Genomic DNA, 17,784 nt, shown 5'->3' with positions numbered 1-17,784 from the left:
TAACAACTTTTACTATCCTGATAACTTGGAGTGAATTAAAGAAAAAAAAAACGTAGCTGTGGCACTGTCTGGGCCATATAATTTGGGCTAGGAAAGAAGAGATGGGAACCCACTTAACAGGGAGTTTCTTCCTGCAGCCCCACATTTTTCTTCCTATACCCCTACACTCTTTGAAATACCAAAAATATCCTTTTACAGTTTTGGGTAATTTCGAAATAGAGGTACCGTAAGCAAAAATGTTTCTTGAATAGATAAATCCGGAATTAATAAACTATATTCCAGAAAATATGTTACGAAAATATTTCAGAAAGAGTAATTCATAAGTCAATTTTAAAAGGGGTAAAATAGTCTTCTTCGAAAATGATAGCGTGCAGGAAGAAATTTATTAGGTGCAGGAAGAAACAGCCGAATTTTGAACTGTAACAAAAAAGAGCCCATTTCTTTCTTCATCCCATAGTTTTCATGTGGACCCGCAATACGGTAGTTAAAAGACAAAACTAACCCACTTGTTGCCACTACCACCCTTCCCGCTGCCTCATTACCATCACTACCACTTGTTGTTGCCACCACTTTATTCTATATTGTGAAAAAAAATAATTAAACAAAGAAAATATTTTGGAATATGAAATTCAAATTTTTTTATTTGGATTACATAATTTACAAGTTTTTTTAATGAAAAATTAACTTCTAAATTTTGTAATTTAAAAAATGATTTTTTAATTTACAATGTGGAAATAAAAAAAAACTGAATTATACAAATTAAAAGAGTTTTATGCAAAAAATAATTTTTAAATTGTGTAATTCATAAGTTAAAAAAACTTCTCTATCACACAATTTAAAAATAAAAAATTCATGAATTGTATAATCCATGAATCATTTCTAACCTGAAATTTTTTTTTCATGAATTATTATTATTTTTTTTAGATTTCACAATTTAAAAATATTTTTTTATAAACCATAAAAGTAAAGTGAGAGTTTTAATATTTATAAGGTGCAGAAGGAAATTATGGAGGTAAAAATAGAAATGCCCAAAAAAAAGGCTATTCTTGCCCAGTAATTTCTACAAAAAATGAAAACATTCTTAGTTCAACTCCCCCTAATTATATATAAACTTTGGAATATATTTGGACAATTTTCTTCTGTATAATACATAAAAAAAAATATTTTTTTATAAATTAACATGAAGTTAGGTGCAAGCTAAAAACACTTAATTATATATATATATATTTATTTTATTTTATTTTTTTTGTTTTATTTTACACGACTTTTATTTGTGAATTTTTATCATTTCAGATTTAAAACTACAAATATTTTATTTTCCCGTCAATTTAGTGTGGAATTACTAAGATATGACTGTGTAACGAATGTGAGGTGGTTTCTAATCTAAAATAAAATATAATACATATTTTAAATTTTATTACTACTGAGTTTTCAGTTTAATAGATTTTTCAAATGAACTTTCAATTTATCAATAAGCTTTTAATTTCATGAATTTTATTATTAAGCTTTTAATATATCAATAATTTTGCAACATAAGTTTTAAAATTATACATATTTTATGTTTTCGTCAATTATAAAGTGATCAAAATAAAAATATTTAATCATAATAATTTAACTATATATTTTCAAAATAATTTAATTACAAATTTTCTCTAAACCAATTTATTTAACTATTTTGCAATAGTGTAAGGTATAACGATTGTGTCATAAAATGGTCTCAATAAAAGGCTAAAAATTATCATGTTTATTATTAACTATTTACTATATATGTTATATTTATTATTTCAAGTTAAAAAAAATTGTCTATATATTTTTCTCATTCTACCCTGTTATATAGTTTTTTTTATGTAGTAGTTATCTGGATATCAACGCTCATAAAACATTAAAAATATAAATTAGGTCGGGTTTTTAAAATAAATGTAATTAAGTCAAATTAAAAAATTAATTGAATATTTAAAATGGAATTACCAGGTTATCCTTTTTAATCGATACAACATATAATATTTTTGTTTAACTATTGATTTCATAATTACATCTTCACCTTTTTTACTTTATTGATTGGTCGCGTCATTATATATAAATGTTATTTTTATTTTTATTATATTAAATATATACAGTTTTATAAATGTTATACAATTTTATCCAACCTAATTTATTGAATGAGAAGATCGAGAAGTTAATTATCTGTTGTAAAATTAACAATTTTTTACCATTCCTTTTTCATATAACTACGACGTTGTGAATGTGCAACTAATTGGATGAGTTCGTCTGAAATTTTATTAAATACATACTTTTTAAAAATTAACTATAACTTCATGGTATGATAAGAAATTAACAAAGTGTTAAAGTGTTAATTGTACTGATAGGATCCGTACGAATGTAATCATGTTTCAGATTCGGTTGCTGACTAATAATACAAATCTACTTACGTTTAAATAGAGTTAGTGAGGTTAATCAACAATTTAAGAACTAGGTAATACACTTATAAACATTACTCAAGCTTCATAAATAACACATATTCCAAAAAACGTCATTATAGAGTACTGAGTATACCGAGTGTCGAATACTAAAGTTGATTTGAACATCGGAGTGTTTTCCGCAGGTACCATCCGAGTTTGAATTACGTGAAGGCCGAGGATAGAGCTAGTAGAGAAGAGGAATGAGCTTGTAAGAAAAGGAATTGAAATGCAAACCGACCGACTAAGGAGAAAAGCAGTTACAATTTTTCACTATGCCCAACCCAACATTAATAATATAAACAAATTAATGAAGTTAAATAAAAGCATAATTAAGCAAATAAAATGGTGAATTTAACTAAGCTGAGCATGACCAGGATAGAACAACGTTGATAACCAAGTAAAGTTGGGTAATGTCGTCGCCATATGCAGGCATATGTAAATTGTAATATGCAACATCCCAAAGCCAGAGGAGAAAACGACAACCTCGTGTAAATGTCAATGGCCTAAACGACACATTTTTTTCATCTACCCTCGTACAAACATGTTGTCATTATCGTCACCAATGCCTCTCATTTAGAAACCATCGTGCTTCTACTCCAAATTCTTCTTTTTCCTTGCGTTGGAAGATACCCTTTTGCAGCATCGTCTCAAAGTATCAAACTCCTCTTTCTCTCTCTCACTATATTACTTCTTATCAGATTCCACCCCACTCTTTCAGTACTAGTTTCATTAGTTGTTGTTTGAGCGCAGTGAAGAACCTTGTTCATAGATGGATCAGTCGCCACCTTATTATAACCGATTTCCTCAGACTCCAAACTCAACGAAGAAGGGACGCAGTGGTTATGAGCCATCGGACACTGAGACCGAGTGGCAAGAGATTCCACGCCACGAAAGAGAAAGAAGAAACTTCACTTTAAAAGAAACAAAAGCACTTACTCTAATGAACAAAAGTCCCATGGCAGCACTACACAGAAGGCACCCTTCCAGGGTTGAACATCAAATCTCATCAGCTTCAACAGCTTCAGTTCCACGTAGAAGACACAATAGCAAATCACCCTATAAACTTCCCGTGGCAGAAGATTTTGCTGCTTCATCAGGTTTGGATACACGCAGAAATATAAGTCCCTTGCCGAGACCTGACCTTGGAAGAACTGTGTCCCCTTTCAGGGAGCAAAGAACTGAGAAGCCGCACAACAAGAGATCAGTGACTGCTCCCAGATTGAGGATTCAAGAGAGCAGCCATGGAGGGATAAGCAATGACACTGTTCCAAAGCAAAGAGGAGTTTCTCCTTTCAAAGCGCCTTCGGTTGGAAAAATCAACGAAATGATAGCACAGGTGAAGCTATCTAAAGATCCCAGAAGTGATTATTCATCGGTGCTTGAAAGCACTGATTCCATTCAACCCGGTGACCTTTTCTTTTCTCGTGAATGCAATGCCTTGCAAGGGAGGAATTCTTCGTTGCCAAAACGCCTCCAACAGTGCGAGTATTTCAGTCCAAGGCCAACGGTGAACGCCACGAGAACCCCATCTGAATGCAAAGGAAATAATGGTGATCTTAACATGAATATCTTGTCTCAATCAACCACGGGTGTGAGTTCTGGTTCCACGAGTAGAAAGGGCAGTGGCACTGGGAAGCCAAGTAGTGTAACAAGCGAAGGTAGTGGAAAGACAAGTGCAAGCATGAGGAAATTCACAGCTAACAGACAAAAGAACCAGAAAGATACATGGTTTGCTTGCATGAGAACAGGTAACTGTAGAACCACTACAAAATCTCCTGAACGTCGACCTATTGACGAATCTTCTTACATTGAGAGAGCAGTGGTAGTGGAAAGCCTCCCACAATTCTTGGCAGATAAGCACCAACCTGCTTCACTTAATGGCTTCATTTGCAACAGACAAGAAGCTCAACTTCTGAAGGAATTGGTATGTTTCCAAATACTCACATGTGCCTCTGTCCCTTAATTGTTTTCATGCCTCACAAATTTGCTAATTTACTCAACTTCTTATGTCTTGTCAAAACATCTTAGTTTTCATGTGAACAAAACTTAGATATTTAGAGTTAAGTGTTTTTTTTGTTAATGTTCTTCACTTAGAATTGGAATTTTTTTAGGTAACTTCAACTAACTTTCAATACAAATTTTCAATACGCAGATTACTTTATTGAAGAATAGTAACAATCCTACTTTTCAGGTGTCTCATGGCTCTTGCCCTCATATTTTGCTCAAAGGACCCTCTGGTTCCGGGAAAAGAGAGCTAGCAATGGCTCTTCTTCGAGAAATATATGGTGATGCATGTTGTAATGTATGTTTCTTCCCATAAGTTTCCTTTCAGACGTGTTTTGTACTTCTAACCTCACTTTATTAGACCTTTTGCAGTTATCTCATGATCTAAGACACTTCCCTATTCAGGTAGAGATTTCTCACATATGATAAGTACAAACTAAAAAGCAGCTTATGAGTTTATTTCAATAAGTTGCATCTCCAATCCATTAAGTCACAGTACTTTTACTAAATTGACAGGATCAAAGGCTTAAGAAAGTGTCTGTCCCCATAACATCAAGTCCTCATCACATGGAGCTAGATGTAAATTCTGAACCAAATGCTAAATATGCTTTAATGGGATTAATCAAAGAAATTAGCAATATATATGCGATTGCCCCTGAAGTCAGCAATATTAATTTCAAGTCAGATTTTAAAGGTTAGTAGCTTAATTACTTGTTTATTTAACTTCTTGAACAGATTCATCCTTTAATGCGAACCTAGCTAATGTGGCTGGTTTCTCTGGATTGCAGTAATGGTTCTTTATGAGGTCCACAAAGCAGTAGATAACATCCAGCACATTATCAAATGGATTGTAGACCGCTATTCGGATGTATGCAAATTAGTACTCTGCTGTGAAGATGATGCAGACATTATTGAACCTGTAAAAAATCGGTTCAAAACTATCCAAGTTGATGCTCCTCAAACTCACGAAGTAAGAACACATTTTGGAATATGTAAAAGTTAACATCAATCTAGGACATAGCAAATCATGTGATTTTTTTCACTAGTATATGTATTTATTTTCTAGATCATCTTATAACTTCTAAGAAGGAATTAACTTAGTGTCGACAAAGCAAAATTAATTAACACTCATGAATCTTAAACTATACAGGTTGTTGAGGTTCTTATGCAGATAGCAAAGAATGAGAATTTTGATCTGTCCATGAACTTTGCTGCGAAGATTGCAACAAAATCTAAGCAGAACCTCAGAAAAGCAATCATGGCTCTTGAAGCATGCAAAGCACACAAGTAAGAACTTCTGATTGGAAACATTTATTTTAACATTCCAAGAAAATTGTCTCCATAGACTAAATGGGGTACTATGATGGACAGCTATCCATTTTCAGAAGAACAACCAATTTCAGTTGTATGGGAGGAGATCGTAATAGAAGTTGCCACAGAAATCCTGGCTGATCCATCATTTTCACGGCAAGAAATTTCTCCACCTTATCTTCTATAATAAAACTAACATGCTTCATGTAAATTGAAAATTATCAATTTAAATTTTGCTATGATTTTATCAGCTTACTCTCAATTCGAGGGAAATTTCAAATGCTTCTCTTAGATTTTGTCCAGCCGAAATTGATTCTCCAGGTAAGGAAGAAGAATTTATAAATAATTTACTCAACTCACCAAAATACTACTGCATAAAGTACATTCTGTTCAAATATGCAGAAACTCGTAGAACATCTCCTAGAAAGAATTGAAGCCAACTTAAAAAGAGAGTTATACTACTGGCATGCCTATTATGTGAGTTTCTCCCTCCATAGCTTGTGATGGGTAATCTGGTGCATGATGTTATGATCGTATCAGTTGTAATCTGGTGCATGGTTGTCAACATAAACATATCAACATGATAAATTATATTTTTAAGATATCTATGCTACTCACCCTTTTCACTCTAGTTCTATGCAACCTCTTCCACCCTTTTATGTGTATTTTTTGGAAAAATTAGTAACCAAAGTTTATAATATACAGGACAGAAGACTTCCACCAGGAATAGCAGCTTTACTAAAATTAGAAGGTAAGACAAAATAACCCTTCTAATCATATAGATTGCCTTGAAAAAATAACACAATAAGGGATCTTAATGAGAGATGTTACACGTATATAATACAATGATTCATATAACTGCATAACAATTTTCTTTTTTTGCCTATTTCTCTTCTGTTTATCATTTACTGCATGTCATAATGATAGAAAGAAATGAATACAAAAAGTTGTACTCATTGTTGTATGCATATAGTATTTATAGGTTCTAACATAATGTGCATGACTTCCCTGAATGAGCTAGTGAGACTTGCTGTTTTGGGTATAACATTAATGACTAACTAATATGGTCTTCTCTGCAGAATTTGTGGCGAAGTTCATGAGCATGTGCAGAAAAAACTCTGGCAATCGGCAATATGTGTAGGAACGTTGTCAAAACAAAAATCAGAAAGGAAAGTACTTAAATAAGATTCTGTTTCTTGTCTTATATTCAGAAATGTGGAACTAATTCTCCACATTTTTAGTAAAGTGCACCACTTTACTCAGAGTAATATACATGACGTTAATTCATTAGCTATTTGTGTTGGTAAAATGTTTGAGTAATACTCATTGGTAAAAATAACTAATTTTAAAAAAAAATTACCAAACTACTTCTTTGGACATCACCTATATCTCCTGGTAGCATCGGCGTGAGGGGTGTGTTGAAATCGCACGTAGACTAGATATTATAGTTTTTCTTAGTATGTAAGTGGGTGCAAACCTCACCTTATTGAGCCGATTTTATGAGATTAGTTAGGCTTAAAACTCACTTCTTAACACTACTAAATTAACTTTTATTATTAATTATTTTTATAAAAAAACACCATTAATTAATACAAAACACAAATACTTATAACATTTATTAAGGATAACTAAAGAAAATAAATTTGAAGTGATATAGAAATCATAAAATCTTTTATCAAAAAATTAATAATTTCTTCTAAATTTGATCTTGTACTAAAGACATTAAAAATTAATTGTTCAATCTAAAAGTCACATTGGTGTTCTCCAAGTACATAATGAACCAATGGGTTATATTAATTTTGTTACCAATTTATTAACGAGTAGGTTTCTTTACTAGTGTAATCTCGTAAAGAAATTAACAAAACGACAAAAACCACTTTGATCTATTTTCTTTCTCACTTCTAAGTTGTGCACCTTTAAAAAAACTTTAATTTGATTAATTTTTTAATAATATATTAAAGTTACACCTAATAAAAGATATTTTCAATTTTTTTAATTGAAGTCGTGTATAAATCACTTCAATTGTTTTATTTTTGAACTTTTAATTTGATTAACTTTTTAATAATATATTAAACTTATACCTAATAAAAAAATATTTTTAATTTTTTTAATGCATCAAATTAGTTTAATTGTTTTATTTCAATTAAAAATAAAATAATTAAAGTCATACTTTTCATACCAAAATTTAATTAAAAAATATTGAAAATCCTCTTCATCATGCATAACTTTTATGGAAGAAAAAAAAAACAAAATTATCTTTGTAATGCATGATTTTCGTAATCACAGTTCAAGTTGTGTTTATAAAACATGACTTCTTTAATACAAAGTCCTCAATCCTAAACACGATTTATCTATTATTGTAATCTTTATGAAATTGCACAAAAATGATAAAAAATCATGAATTTTAATCCTTGATGTTATGACCAAAATTGACTATCTTACATTTGCGGAAAGGTGAAACCTCAAAAAAAAAAGATGGATATAAAAAATTGTATATGATGAAAACCAAAAAGATGATTGTTGATGTTTATAAAGTCATAAATCATGAAAATGTATCTTTGTTTACCCACTACCCTCAATATTTGGAATGTTTTGTCAAAAATGTTTTATGATGGAAGTGATGAGCTAAAGCTGTTTGTCCTTAAACAAAGGGTATTTTTCGAAAAACAAACTAATAGAACCTTAAATGAATATTATAGTAGTTTGTTGAAAATTTTAGAGAATTGGACCATCATGACAAATTAGTTATAAATGAGTCTAATGATGTGAAGTCATTTGAAAGATTGATTATGCATACATTCCTTATAAGACTGAATGAGCAAGTTTATGCTTTTGTAAAGATGAGACACCTGATTTATAAGAATGTTATGCATTGATCCAGAGATATACAATCTTATGAGTAAAGTTGAAAACAAAAAATGTAATTTATGATTCCACCACTATGAAGACAAGGAAGCAAGTAAAACAACCAAAAGCTTTGAAAAATATAACTACAAGTCCAAATACAATAAGAACACACCAAAAAAGAATGTTATAAAATCAAAGAGTATCATATATAAGAGTGGTAAGATCAAAGTTGAAAGTAAAAGAAAAATTAAAAAATAAATTAAATTACTATTGTAACTAACAATAATAAGAAAGAAGACAACATGTTTGCTACAACTAAAAGATAGTGATGATTCTAATGGTAAGAAACTAATACATCTATCATGTGAGTTTTGATGTTAGATAGATTAAAAATGTTAAACATTCCTAAAAAAAGGAAGTATTTATACATGATATTAGAGAAGGAGTGATTTTTGGGGCGATATATTTATGATCTTAATCAGCAACTTGAACCTTTGTGTAGGATTTTATTAATAAAAAAAGTTATCCTAAAAAATTAGCAATTAAACTTAAATTCAGCAAAAAAGTTTTAGCAGTCACCTGTGAAACGCTATAATTGAAGCTGGGACAATATAATTATAATGCATATTTGTTTGATGTGTACCTTTCACTAAAAGCATCTCAATATGGCTTCATTTTTTTTATTCATATATTCTGGAACATGCCACAGTTGAACTACTCTTACTTTCTCAATTTAAATTGTCAAATTAAAAGATGCCTTCTAATAAAAAAATAAATATTTATAAGTTTTAAAAAGTATTAATGGATTAATTAATATTTTTTACAAGTGTTATTACGTAACTCACGATTAGTCATGACAAAAATTACACTTTTAAAGTTATGCTTTTATGATAATAATTTTGTATTGAAATCAGTTTTATACTTAATAAATATATTATTATTAAAAATAAATATATTTACAATTGTTAGCCAAATTATTTCCAAAAAATACACATGATTGGTCAGAGTAGTCAACAAACGCGTTCTCTTTTTATTGGGTAGAGGTTCAAATTTCTAATTTGTTCAACTCAACTTTTTATTTATTTAATTACAATATAATAAATTTTACCATATATATTTATATACACACGTGGATTAATTATCAATAATTTGATTTTAAAATAATTTTTTGAGCAGGCAGAACAGTGGAAAAGAAAAAGATGGTGATTTGACGCTGTCCGAAATCCAAATATTCCGTTTCCATCCGTAGCCGTCTGATGGAAGCCCACTTAAATCAGACGACACAGATTCAATCAACGACTAGCTTTTGAAACGTGTCGTAGATACATACATTGCCCGTTATATTCTTCACTTGTTTCGTACCTTCACCCACCACCACCTCCTAGTCTCTCTCTATATATGTCTCTATCTCTGCAAGTTCCTTAACCCTTTGGACCCAACAAGGCAAAAGGTTCACTCTGCTGCTATTTTTCTTCTTACCCTTTTTCTGATTCGCTTTTTATTCTCTGTTTCGCCTCCGTCTTTTGCTTCTTGATCTAATGCAACATGTGTAGACCTTAAAAAAGTAATCACCATTTTGCAAATAATGCTACTTTTTGAGGTCCCGGGTTTCTTTTTTACCTGATGCTCTGTTAGTTAGCTACGTCTAATTGAATCGGTTTTTGTGTGACTATATGCTTTCGTACACACAGATTCCTAGCTAGGTATTTGGGAATCAATCCTGTTAGGAACTGAGGTGGATTCTTCTGATTGTTGTTTTGATTGAAATGATTCGGATTAATAGTGTCTTCTCTGTGTGTGATGGTTTTGATGATGATGTAGGTAAGTTGATATGGCTCACCATGAAGATTCAAGTGCATGGAATTCGGGTTTACCTCACCCTAAGCTCAATGAAAGAATACTTTCTTCTCTGTCACGGAGAACTGTTGCTGCTCACCCCTGGCACGACTTAGAGATTGGTACGCCAACTCTTTCCAATTTTTTTGGTGTCACTTTTAATTTTAATGAATGTATGTTTTTTTAGGAAAAGAATCTGTTTTATTTGTTTTCTCCTAGGTGAGAGCAAATTATTGTGATTCAAGAGTTCCTCTTCAAAAAAAAAAAATATTTGGACTGAAATTTGTTTTTCTACATGCAGGACCAGGAGCTCCATCAGTTTTCAACTGTGTAAGCTGTTACTGTTTTGTAACTTATCGCAAATCTTAGAAAAAAAGAACCCTCGTCAGTACTCTTCTGGCAACATCATGGTCATCTGGGTTTTGGGGCTTATATTATTTACTTCTGGCAATCATTCAAACATTGCAGATTTTGTACCCTTAGTGAATGCAGCTAGAAAAAAAAGTACTTTAGTTTTAGATGATAACGAAATCCTCATTTTATATTTGAGATGAGGCTGTGATTAATTTAGGCGATTCACCAACAGATTGGAACATAAAATCTTACATTTTATCTGCAGAGATTATTTCATTGAACTCTTGTTTTCTAAAAACTTTAAGATAGAGAAATAAATCAATTCCCATGGCAGGTGGTTGAAATTGGCAAAGGCAGTAAGGTCAAGTATGAGTTGGACAAGAAAAGTGGACTCATAAAGGTGCGGTTTCGATTTTCTTACTTTCATTGCCCTTCTTCCATTCCTTATGCTTTGATGTGTTTGGAAAATATGGAAGACTTTCTTTTAATGGGGTATTCTCATTTTAATTTATCGTTTCCAAACTTATCATTGCTACCTGTCTGTACTCAAGCATAAATAACACACTAACGAAAGAGCTGAACAACTTAGGTTGATCGGATTCTTTACTCATCTGTTGTCTACCCGCACAACTATGGTTTTATCCCAAGAACCATTTGTGAAGACAGTGATCCTATGGACGTGCTGGTTCTAATGCAGGTAGTTATGGTTAAATTTTATCTGTTCCTGATACATGGCAGAAATGTCTGTTTCTGGCCAAAATATTAACTGTATTAAAATTTGAACTTTTGTTCTGAGAAGGAGCCCGTGCTTCCTGGTTCCTTCCTTCGTGCTCGCGCTATAGGATTAATGCCCATGATTGACCAGGTAAAAGTTCTCTCGTCCTTGCTTTCTGTTTTTCATTAAGATTTGCATTGGACGATAAAATAGAAGTGAGGGTGAGAGGGTTTATTCGGGGAAAAAAAAGGCTATGTTATGTTAGTTAATTATTTGCTTCCCTGCTAGTACTTGTGTCCTGTAGTCTATTGAAATGATAAACAAAACCACGCCCAACCATGTAGTTGGCATGACATGGTGAAATTTGTCACCATTAACCTTTCGAACCCTAGTCCATTTTTAGCCAAGAGAGTGTTAGATTGAGATGGATGCTCGTTCCTTGCGAGCAACGAAATAAAATTGAAGGTTGCAAGGAACATTGTTAAATTTATGTCAACACGAGTGTAGGGAACTGCAATTTTTGTTCACTTTATACTTGCCTTGGGCATCACAGAACTTTTGAATAGTTTTGTCACCAATTTGTAAAAATTTGGAGAAATTGTTTTATAATTATTTCTACTACAGGGTGAGAGGGATGACAAGATCATAGCAGTTTGTGCTGATGACCCTGAGTTCCGTCATTACACGGACATCAAGGAGCTTCCTCCACATCGGCTAGCTGAAATCAGAAGATTCTTTGAGGAGTGTATCCTGTTATTTGCACTTGTACATAAAACCAGTAACCACATGCATCTCATTGCGTAGTTATTGACAATTAGTTTTTCTCTTGGAATAGAGCCTAAAGAAGATTAGGCCAATATAAAAACTTTTTACTTGAAGATTTTCTATATTGTCACTCTTGCAAGGAGTGTCTGATGGATTATAACCAAACACACTAAATCTCCCATAGGTTTTTATGACTGTTAAGTGATTTTCTTCTATCAATGCCACATCCCCTGGTTTTCTGCGTGTATCCTTAGCTTGCTGCACTAGACAAGAAGAATGAAAACAAAAAGGTTGACGTTGAGGACTTTCTACCAGCTGAAGCTGCCGTGGATGCCATCAAATACTCCATGTGAGCTACTTTCCTTCCGCAACTCAATTTTTATGTCTATTTTTGGATACTTGGCACTAATCTTGAATGCTAATTTTAATTTTTAAAATGGGTGTTTCCTTTTGCAGGGACTTGTATGCTGCTTACATAGTTGAGAGCTTGAGGCACTAACTTCTTTAGAAACTCAACAGCCAATTTCGGTGATCTCTAATCAATTGTGTAAAATTTGAGTGAAACATCATAAACATTGCGATTTCCGTTCCATTGTGTTATGTCACATGTGCTGCTCGGCACTTGACACAGTAGTGTCTAATACTCCTGCTTTGAGATGCAGTTGTAGTGCCACCAAATAATGAACTCGTTTCAAATATTGAAGCCCATATTCCGCTTAAGCAAACTCCTCTTTTAGTGTTTTTGATTTTACTTTCTCAATACAATAATGGTTTATGCGTTTTTCCTTTAAATTTGTATACGGTTCTCCAAAAACACGCATACTAGTTTTAACTTGAAACTTAACTTGGATTAGATTTTGAGGATGTTTATTTACTAATTTTTTTAACATTTAAATGATTTACAACCATAGTTTTATTAATTTTTTAATATGTTCTTATAAATTACAATAATAAGTTTTCAGACTGAAAATTGAATAAGCTTTTATAATAAAAATACACATCTACTTTACATATCGGTGGATTGAAGTAGAAATAGAAGAGAAATAAGAAAAGGAAAAGATAGAATGAAAAATGATAGAAATGACAAATGATGGGATAAAAAAAAAATGTCAAGAAAATAGAACAAAGGTAAGATGAAACAAAATTTGGATACATAATAACTATTATCCTTATTTGATTGTTTTTCTCACTTAGTTATATATATTTATTACATCTTTATTGATTTAGGTTGAAAACTAAATAAATGATTTTTTTTCAAAATTTCAGATATTATAGATCCCAATTGAACCTAAACAGCAGCAAAACTTGAATTTTCTGCTTAAAAGAATCCAAATGAATATCCAAACACAACGTTAAAATCTAATGTGTTCGATATATAATTATTATTTTTATATAAATTGTTAAAAGTTGCTTTTTTATCATGTCAATAAAAAAATTGTTAACAAATAAAACTCGTTTCAACTTTAGTTAAAATATATCTTTAGGGTAAAAACGTATAATATTGTAATGTTAATTTTTAACATGAAAAAAGAAAATTATAAACTTTTCATATTTGTTCTCAATTCCTAAAGTTAACCAGTAATGAATATTTACTCTATTTTTTTCTTAAAACAAAATATTAATTTCAAAGGAGGTGCACAAAAAATGTGCTTGTAAGAAGGTGAATTTGTTGTAGTTGAAAAGGTAAATCTAATTTATAGAAATGACTTTTAATAAATTAATTTGGTCTATACAAAATTGATGTAAATAATGAAAAAGTTTTCTGGAAATCAGAGGTGTGAGTGAAGAGAGAAGAAGAATAGGTGGAAGAGACGGAGAGAGAGAAGAGAAGAGAAGATCGGAGTAGAAGTGAGGCGGCAGTGCGAGAAGTACTAGCAATAGCAGAATGGGAACCTTGGGCAGAGCTTTCTACGCCGTCGGATTTTGGATCCGAGAGACCGGCCAAGCCATCGATCGCCTCGGCTCTCGCCTCCAGGGCAACTATCTCTTCCAAGAACAGCGTATGAATTCCTTCGATTCTTCATTTCCATTTAATTAGGGTTTCATTTCAATCTTCAATGTTTCTTATTTCGATTTCAAATTTACAGTGTCTAGGCATCGACCTCTGATGAATCTCTTCGACAAAGGTCCCTCCGTTCACAAGGATGCGTTTGTGGCCCCCAGTGCCTCTCTCCTCGGCGATGTTCACGTTGGTCCAGCTTCCTCCATCTGGTACGGATGTGTTCTCAGAGGTAAACCCTACCGCCATCGTCGCTCTTTCCAACTTTTATTTTCATTGATTAGGGTTTGCTTGCTTCGTCTGAGATTAGCCTTCCTGTGAACGTCTAGGTTTGTCTATTTTACGCTTGTTTGATACAAATACGAGAATGTGGAACCGTTTTAATTGATTTTTGGTTCTCCTTCAATTGCTGGAATCGTAATGTTCATACGCTATCAGTATTTGTATTTGTCTGAAATGCATATCTTAGGATGAAGTGAGGCTGGTGTGACGGTGGTAATTTATTTGCTTAACAGAAACGTTAAATTTTTGCAAGGCTTCTGAAGTGAGCTTTTTCCTTCAAATAGTCTCTTTGAATAAACTTTTCCGCTCTTGCAAGAAACAACCAATGTCATAAACTTCTCTCATAAATTAAAAGTCAGCTCGTGCACAAGTTAGAATAAGGTTTTGGAAAAGCTGATTTGAGAGAATTTTTCTAAATTAGGTTATGTAAAAGTTAGTTTTAGCTTATGGATATACTTCGTTCGTTTTTTCTTCTTATTTTCTTTTTCTATAAGTACTAATTTAGAAATTTATTCAAACTGGACCAAAATGTGTAAGTGTATCTCTGATATATCTGAACACTCGCCTTAACGGATTTAAAAATTCATTTCTTACTAAGGGTATGGTTGGATACACGCTTGTGTAGAACATGATTCCAAGTTTTAGACTCCAGTCTTGTTGATTTCGTTAGCAATAGTTTTTGCATCAACACTAATGCGAGTCATCATGTCAATCCTTGGTGTCAACATTCATTTTATAATTTACAATAACCTGAAAGGTCACGTCCCTTCAGTTCCAGAATGTCAAATTATAAGACAAAGATAATTATGATAAATTTTAAGTGACAAATGAGACACTTACACATCACACGCAAAGAGAAGCTAAAATTGCTAAACGTGAACCTTAGTTTTTTCATTAATTTTTTTTCTTATATCAGTATTTTGAATATTAACATCAAAACAGAAAAAAGAGAGTTGAAGATTAGTTGACGAAGTTCCGTTTCCTGTCTACGTTGACACATTTTTTCTTTATTGCACTTGTCGGTCAAACTTGTGTTGCATGATGAATTACTTCTCTTATTTGTATTTTTTTGTTTGTTTCTTTATATGTGATTGTTATATTAATTTATTTTTTAAGATTTCATCTTATGCATTTTTATTTCAAATTAACGAATTACAGTACTGGAATTACAGTACTAGAGACGCCTACATAATAATGTGTGTATGCACTTTAAAACCCATTTTGGGCAATTACTTGTCCAAAATCAATTTTGATTGCAAGTTTCCCAGCTGTATTTTGTATCTAAACCAATTTTCCAATATCTTTAATCTAAACATAAAAATCACATTACTCCAAGCGCACATTTACTCAGAATTACTTCAATAAATCATGTTGATTCAAAATTAATTATCAAAAGCATATCCAATACGCATGAAGTTACAATGCATTTCCTTTTGCTTTCTAAGTAAGATAGTATGACCAGACGTTTGTTACCTCCTTCGCTTTTCATTGCTTCAACTCACATTCGAATGGAGTGTGAAAGACTACTGTTGTACTACCTCTCAATGCTATATGCATGTACTCAATCATTTTACAGGCATATTTGCATACTCAATATATCAGGGAGTTGGGTACTGATATTTCCCAGCTTACTCTTTCCAATATTTGTGCTTCTCTCACTGTTTTCTACCTCTGACTGAACATTATGCTTTGTGTGAAGGTGATGTTAACGGCATAGTTATTGGATCTGGAACTAATATACAAGACAATTCTCTTGTTCATGTTGCCAAGTCTAATTTAAGTGGAAAAGTCTTGCCAACTATCATTGGAGATAATGTTACTGTTGGTGAGTGAATGTGATGAATTATTATTCTGTGAATGACTTAAGCATTGTTTTAGTGTGAACTCTACTCTATCTAAGGTTTTTGACACTTTGATTTTAGGTCATAGTGCTGTGTTACAAGGATGTACTGTTGAGGATGAGGCATTTATTGGCATGGGTGCAACCTTGCTTGATGGTGTATATGTCGAGAAACATGCCATGGTTGCTGCTGGAGCCCTTGTTAGGCAGAATACGAGGATTCCTTATGGAGAGGTTTATATATGAACCTTTTTTTTTTGTGTGGAGAGAATGGGAATGTGCCTTGTTCTGCTCTCTGTCTCTTGAAAATTTAAATTAAATGAAGTTACACGTGTTATGATTTCTTAGAGTTATAAAGATAGTTGTCTAACCACTAGGACCTTAATTTAAATGGATGGTTCAAAAGGTCTTCATCTTATTTATTTGTATCAGGCATGAAGTTGTCTTTGTATCTTAAAACTGAAACACTGCTTTTAATTGCAGGTTTGGGGAGGTAATCCAGCAAGGTTCCTGAGGAAGCTCACAGAAGATGAAATGACCTTCTTCTCACAATCTGCCTTAAATTATTCCAATTTGGCTCAGGCTCATGCTGACGAAAATGCAAAAGAACTAGAGGAGACTGAATTTGTAAAAGTTCTTCACAAGAAATTTGCTCCTCGTGGTGAGGAATATGATTCAATACTAGGTGGTGGTCAAGAAACGCCCGCAGAGCTTAACCTTCAGGATAATGTTTTGCTAGACAAAGCGCCCAAGGCTTAATTTCTTTCTTTTTTCTCTATTATCTTTTATGTGCGATTTTCCGGAGAATGGCTGTGCTGCTTTTGTTTCCTCCAAGTTTGGAGAGCTCACACTGTTATCTCAAATGTCAACACGGGCTGCACGTCTTAGCCCGTGACTTTATTCATCTCTGTGCTCAATAAGAAGCCTTGTTTTTTTATTTCTAGATAATGACTGCAAATCAACAGTTTGGTAATAGTTTTACAGTCATCCAGGGACACATCTTACAGCACTCTAGTTGGAATGTATTTTAAAATAAAGATATCAATTCAGATATGCCGGATAAACCAGTGTTTTCAAGGATTATAATCTATACTTTTATATATTTTTCCAAAAAAACCACCTTTGGTGTTCATATTTATTTTTCAATTTTATTATTTTATTTTGGGTATTCCAGTTATTTTATCATTTTTCTTAGCAGTTACTAAGTAAGCATGATTTTGTGATTGACTGGCCATTTTGTTTTGAAACTGTTTTTCTTTGTTTTTTATTACTAACATATTTGTTGTTGGTCTGACGCATGTGGGTCTAGGATGAAATTCAGTCCATATAAGGAGATTAATAATCTTTGATATTAAATTAAATTAAACTTTGT

At 32.3% G+C, this 17,784-nt stretch overlaps 4 protein-coding genes across 7 annotated transcripts; all 4 read left to right on the top strand.

Annotated features, from left to right (window-relative positions):
- The first annotated feature begins 3,228 nt into the window (after positions 1-3,228).
- Positions 3,229-4,422, top strand: LOC137809865 (uncharacterized). Its single transcript, XM_068610927.1, has one exon. The coding sequence runs from the start codon at positions 3,229-3,231 to the stop codon at positions 4,420-4,422; it is 1,194 nt and encodes a 397-aa protein (XP_068467028.1).
- Positions 4,423-4,719: 297 nt separating this feature from the next.
- LOC137809588 (replication factor C subunit 3-like) lies at positions 4,720-6,915 on the top strand. The gene is made up of 10 exons (XM_068610701.1): positions 4,720-4,761; positions 4,836-4,868; positions 4,980-5,157; positions 5,252-5,433; positions 5,614-5,750; positions 5,835-5,930; positions 6,026-6,095; positions 6,177-6,251; positions 6,480-6,525; positions 6,854-6,915. The coding sequence occupies exons 1-10, from the start codon at positions 4,720-4,722 to the stop codon at positions 6,913-6,915; spliced, it is 921 nt and encodes a 306-aa protein (XP_068466802.1).
- A 3,023-nt stretch (positions 6,916-9,938) lies between these two features.
- On the top strand, positions 9,939-13,016 carry LOC137810247 (soluble inorganic pyrophosphatase 1-like). Of its 4 annotated transcripts, none has more exons than XM_068611420.1 (9): positions 9,939-10,071; positions 10,443-10,579; positions 10,759-10,787; positions 11,146-11,211; positions 11,401-11,508; positions 11,611-11,676; positions 12,151-12,271; positions 12,559-12,640; positions 12,748-13,016. In XM_068611420.1, exons 2-9 carry the CDS (start codon positions 10,453-10,455, stop codon positions 12,788-12,790), a joined length of 642 nt encoding a protein of 213 aa, XP_068467521.1. In that variant the 5' UTR covers positions 9,939-10,071; positions 10,443-10,452; the 3' UTR covers positions 12,791-13,016. The 4 variants fall into 4 exon arrangements, with proteins under 4 accessions (XP_068467521.1, XP_068467522.1, XP_068467524.1 ...); XM_068611421.1 differs by having other exon boundaries at positions 10,045-10,356; XM_068611423.1 differs by having other exon boundaries at positions 10,068-10,185.
- An 842-nt stretch (positions 13,017-13,858) lies between these two features.
- Positions 13,859-17,489, top strand: LOC137810246 (gamma carbonic anhydrase 1, mitochondrial-like). Its single transcript, XM_068611419.1, has 5 exons — positions 13,859-14,291; positions 14,379-14,522; positions 16,272-16,397; positions 16,495-16,646; positions 16,896-17,489. Exons 1-5 carry the CDS (start codon positions 14,177-14,179, stop codon positions 17,169-17,171), a joined length of 813 nt encoding a protein of 270 aa, XP_068467520.1. The 5' UTR covers positions 13,859-14,176; the 3' UTR covers positions 17,172-17,489.
- The last annotated feature ends 295 nt before the right edge of the window (positions 17,490-17,784 follow it).

Source organism: Phaseolus vulgaris, chromosome 2 (genome assembly GCF_000499845.2).
Source record: "Phaseolus vulgaris cultivar G19833 chromosome 2, P. vulgaris v2.0, whole genome shotgun sequence".
Lineage (NCBI taxonomy): Eukaryota > Viridiplantae > Streptophyta > Magnoliopsida > Fabales > Fabaceae > Phaseolus > Phaseolus vulgaris.
Note: the sequence above shows the minus strand (reverse complement) of the source record. Positions and strands in the feature narration are given on the sequence as shown.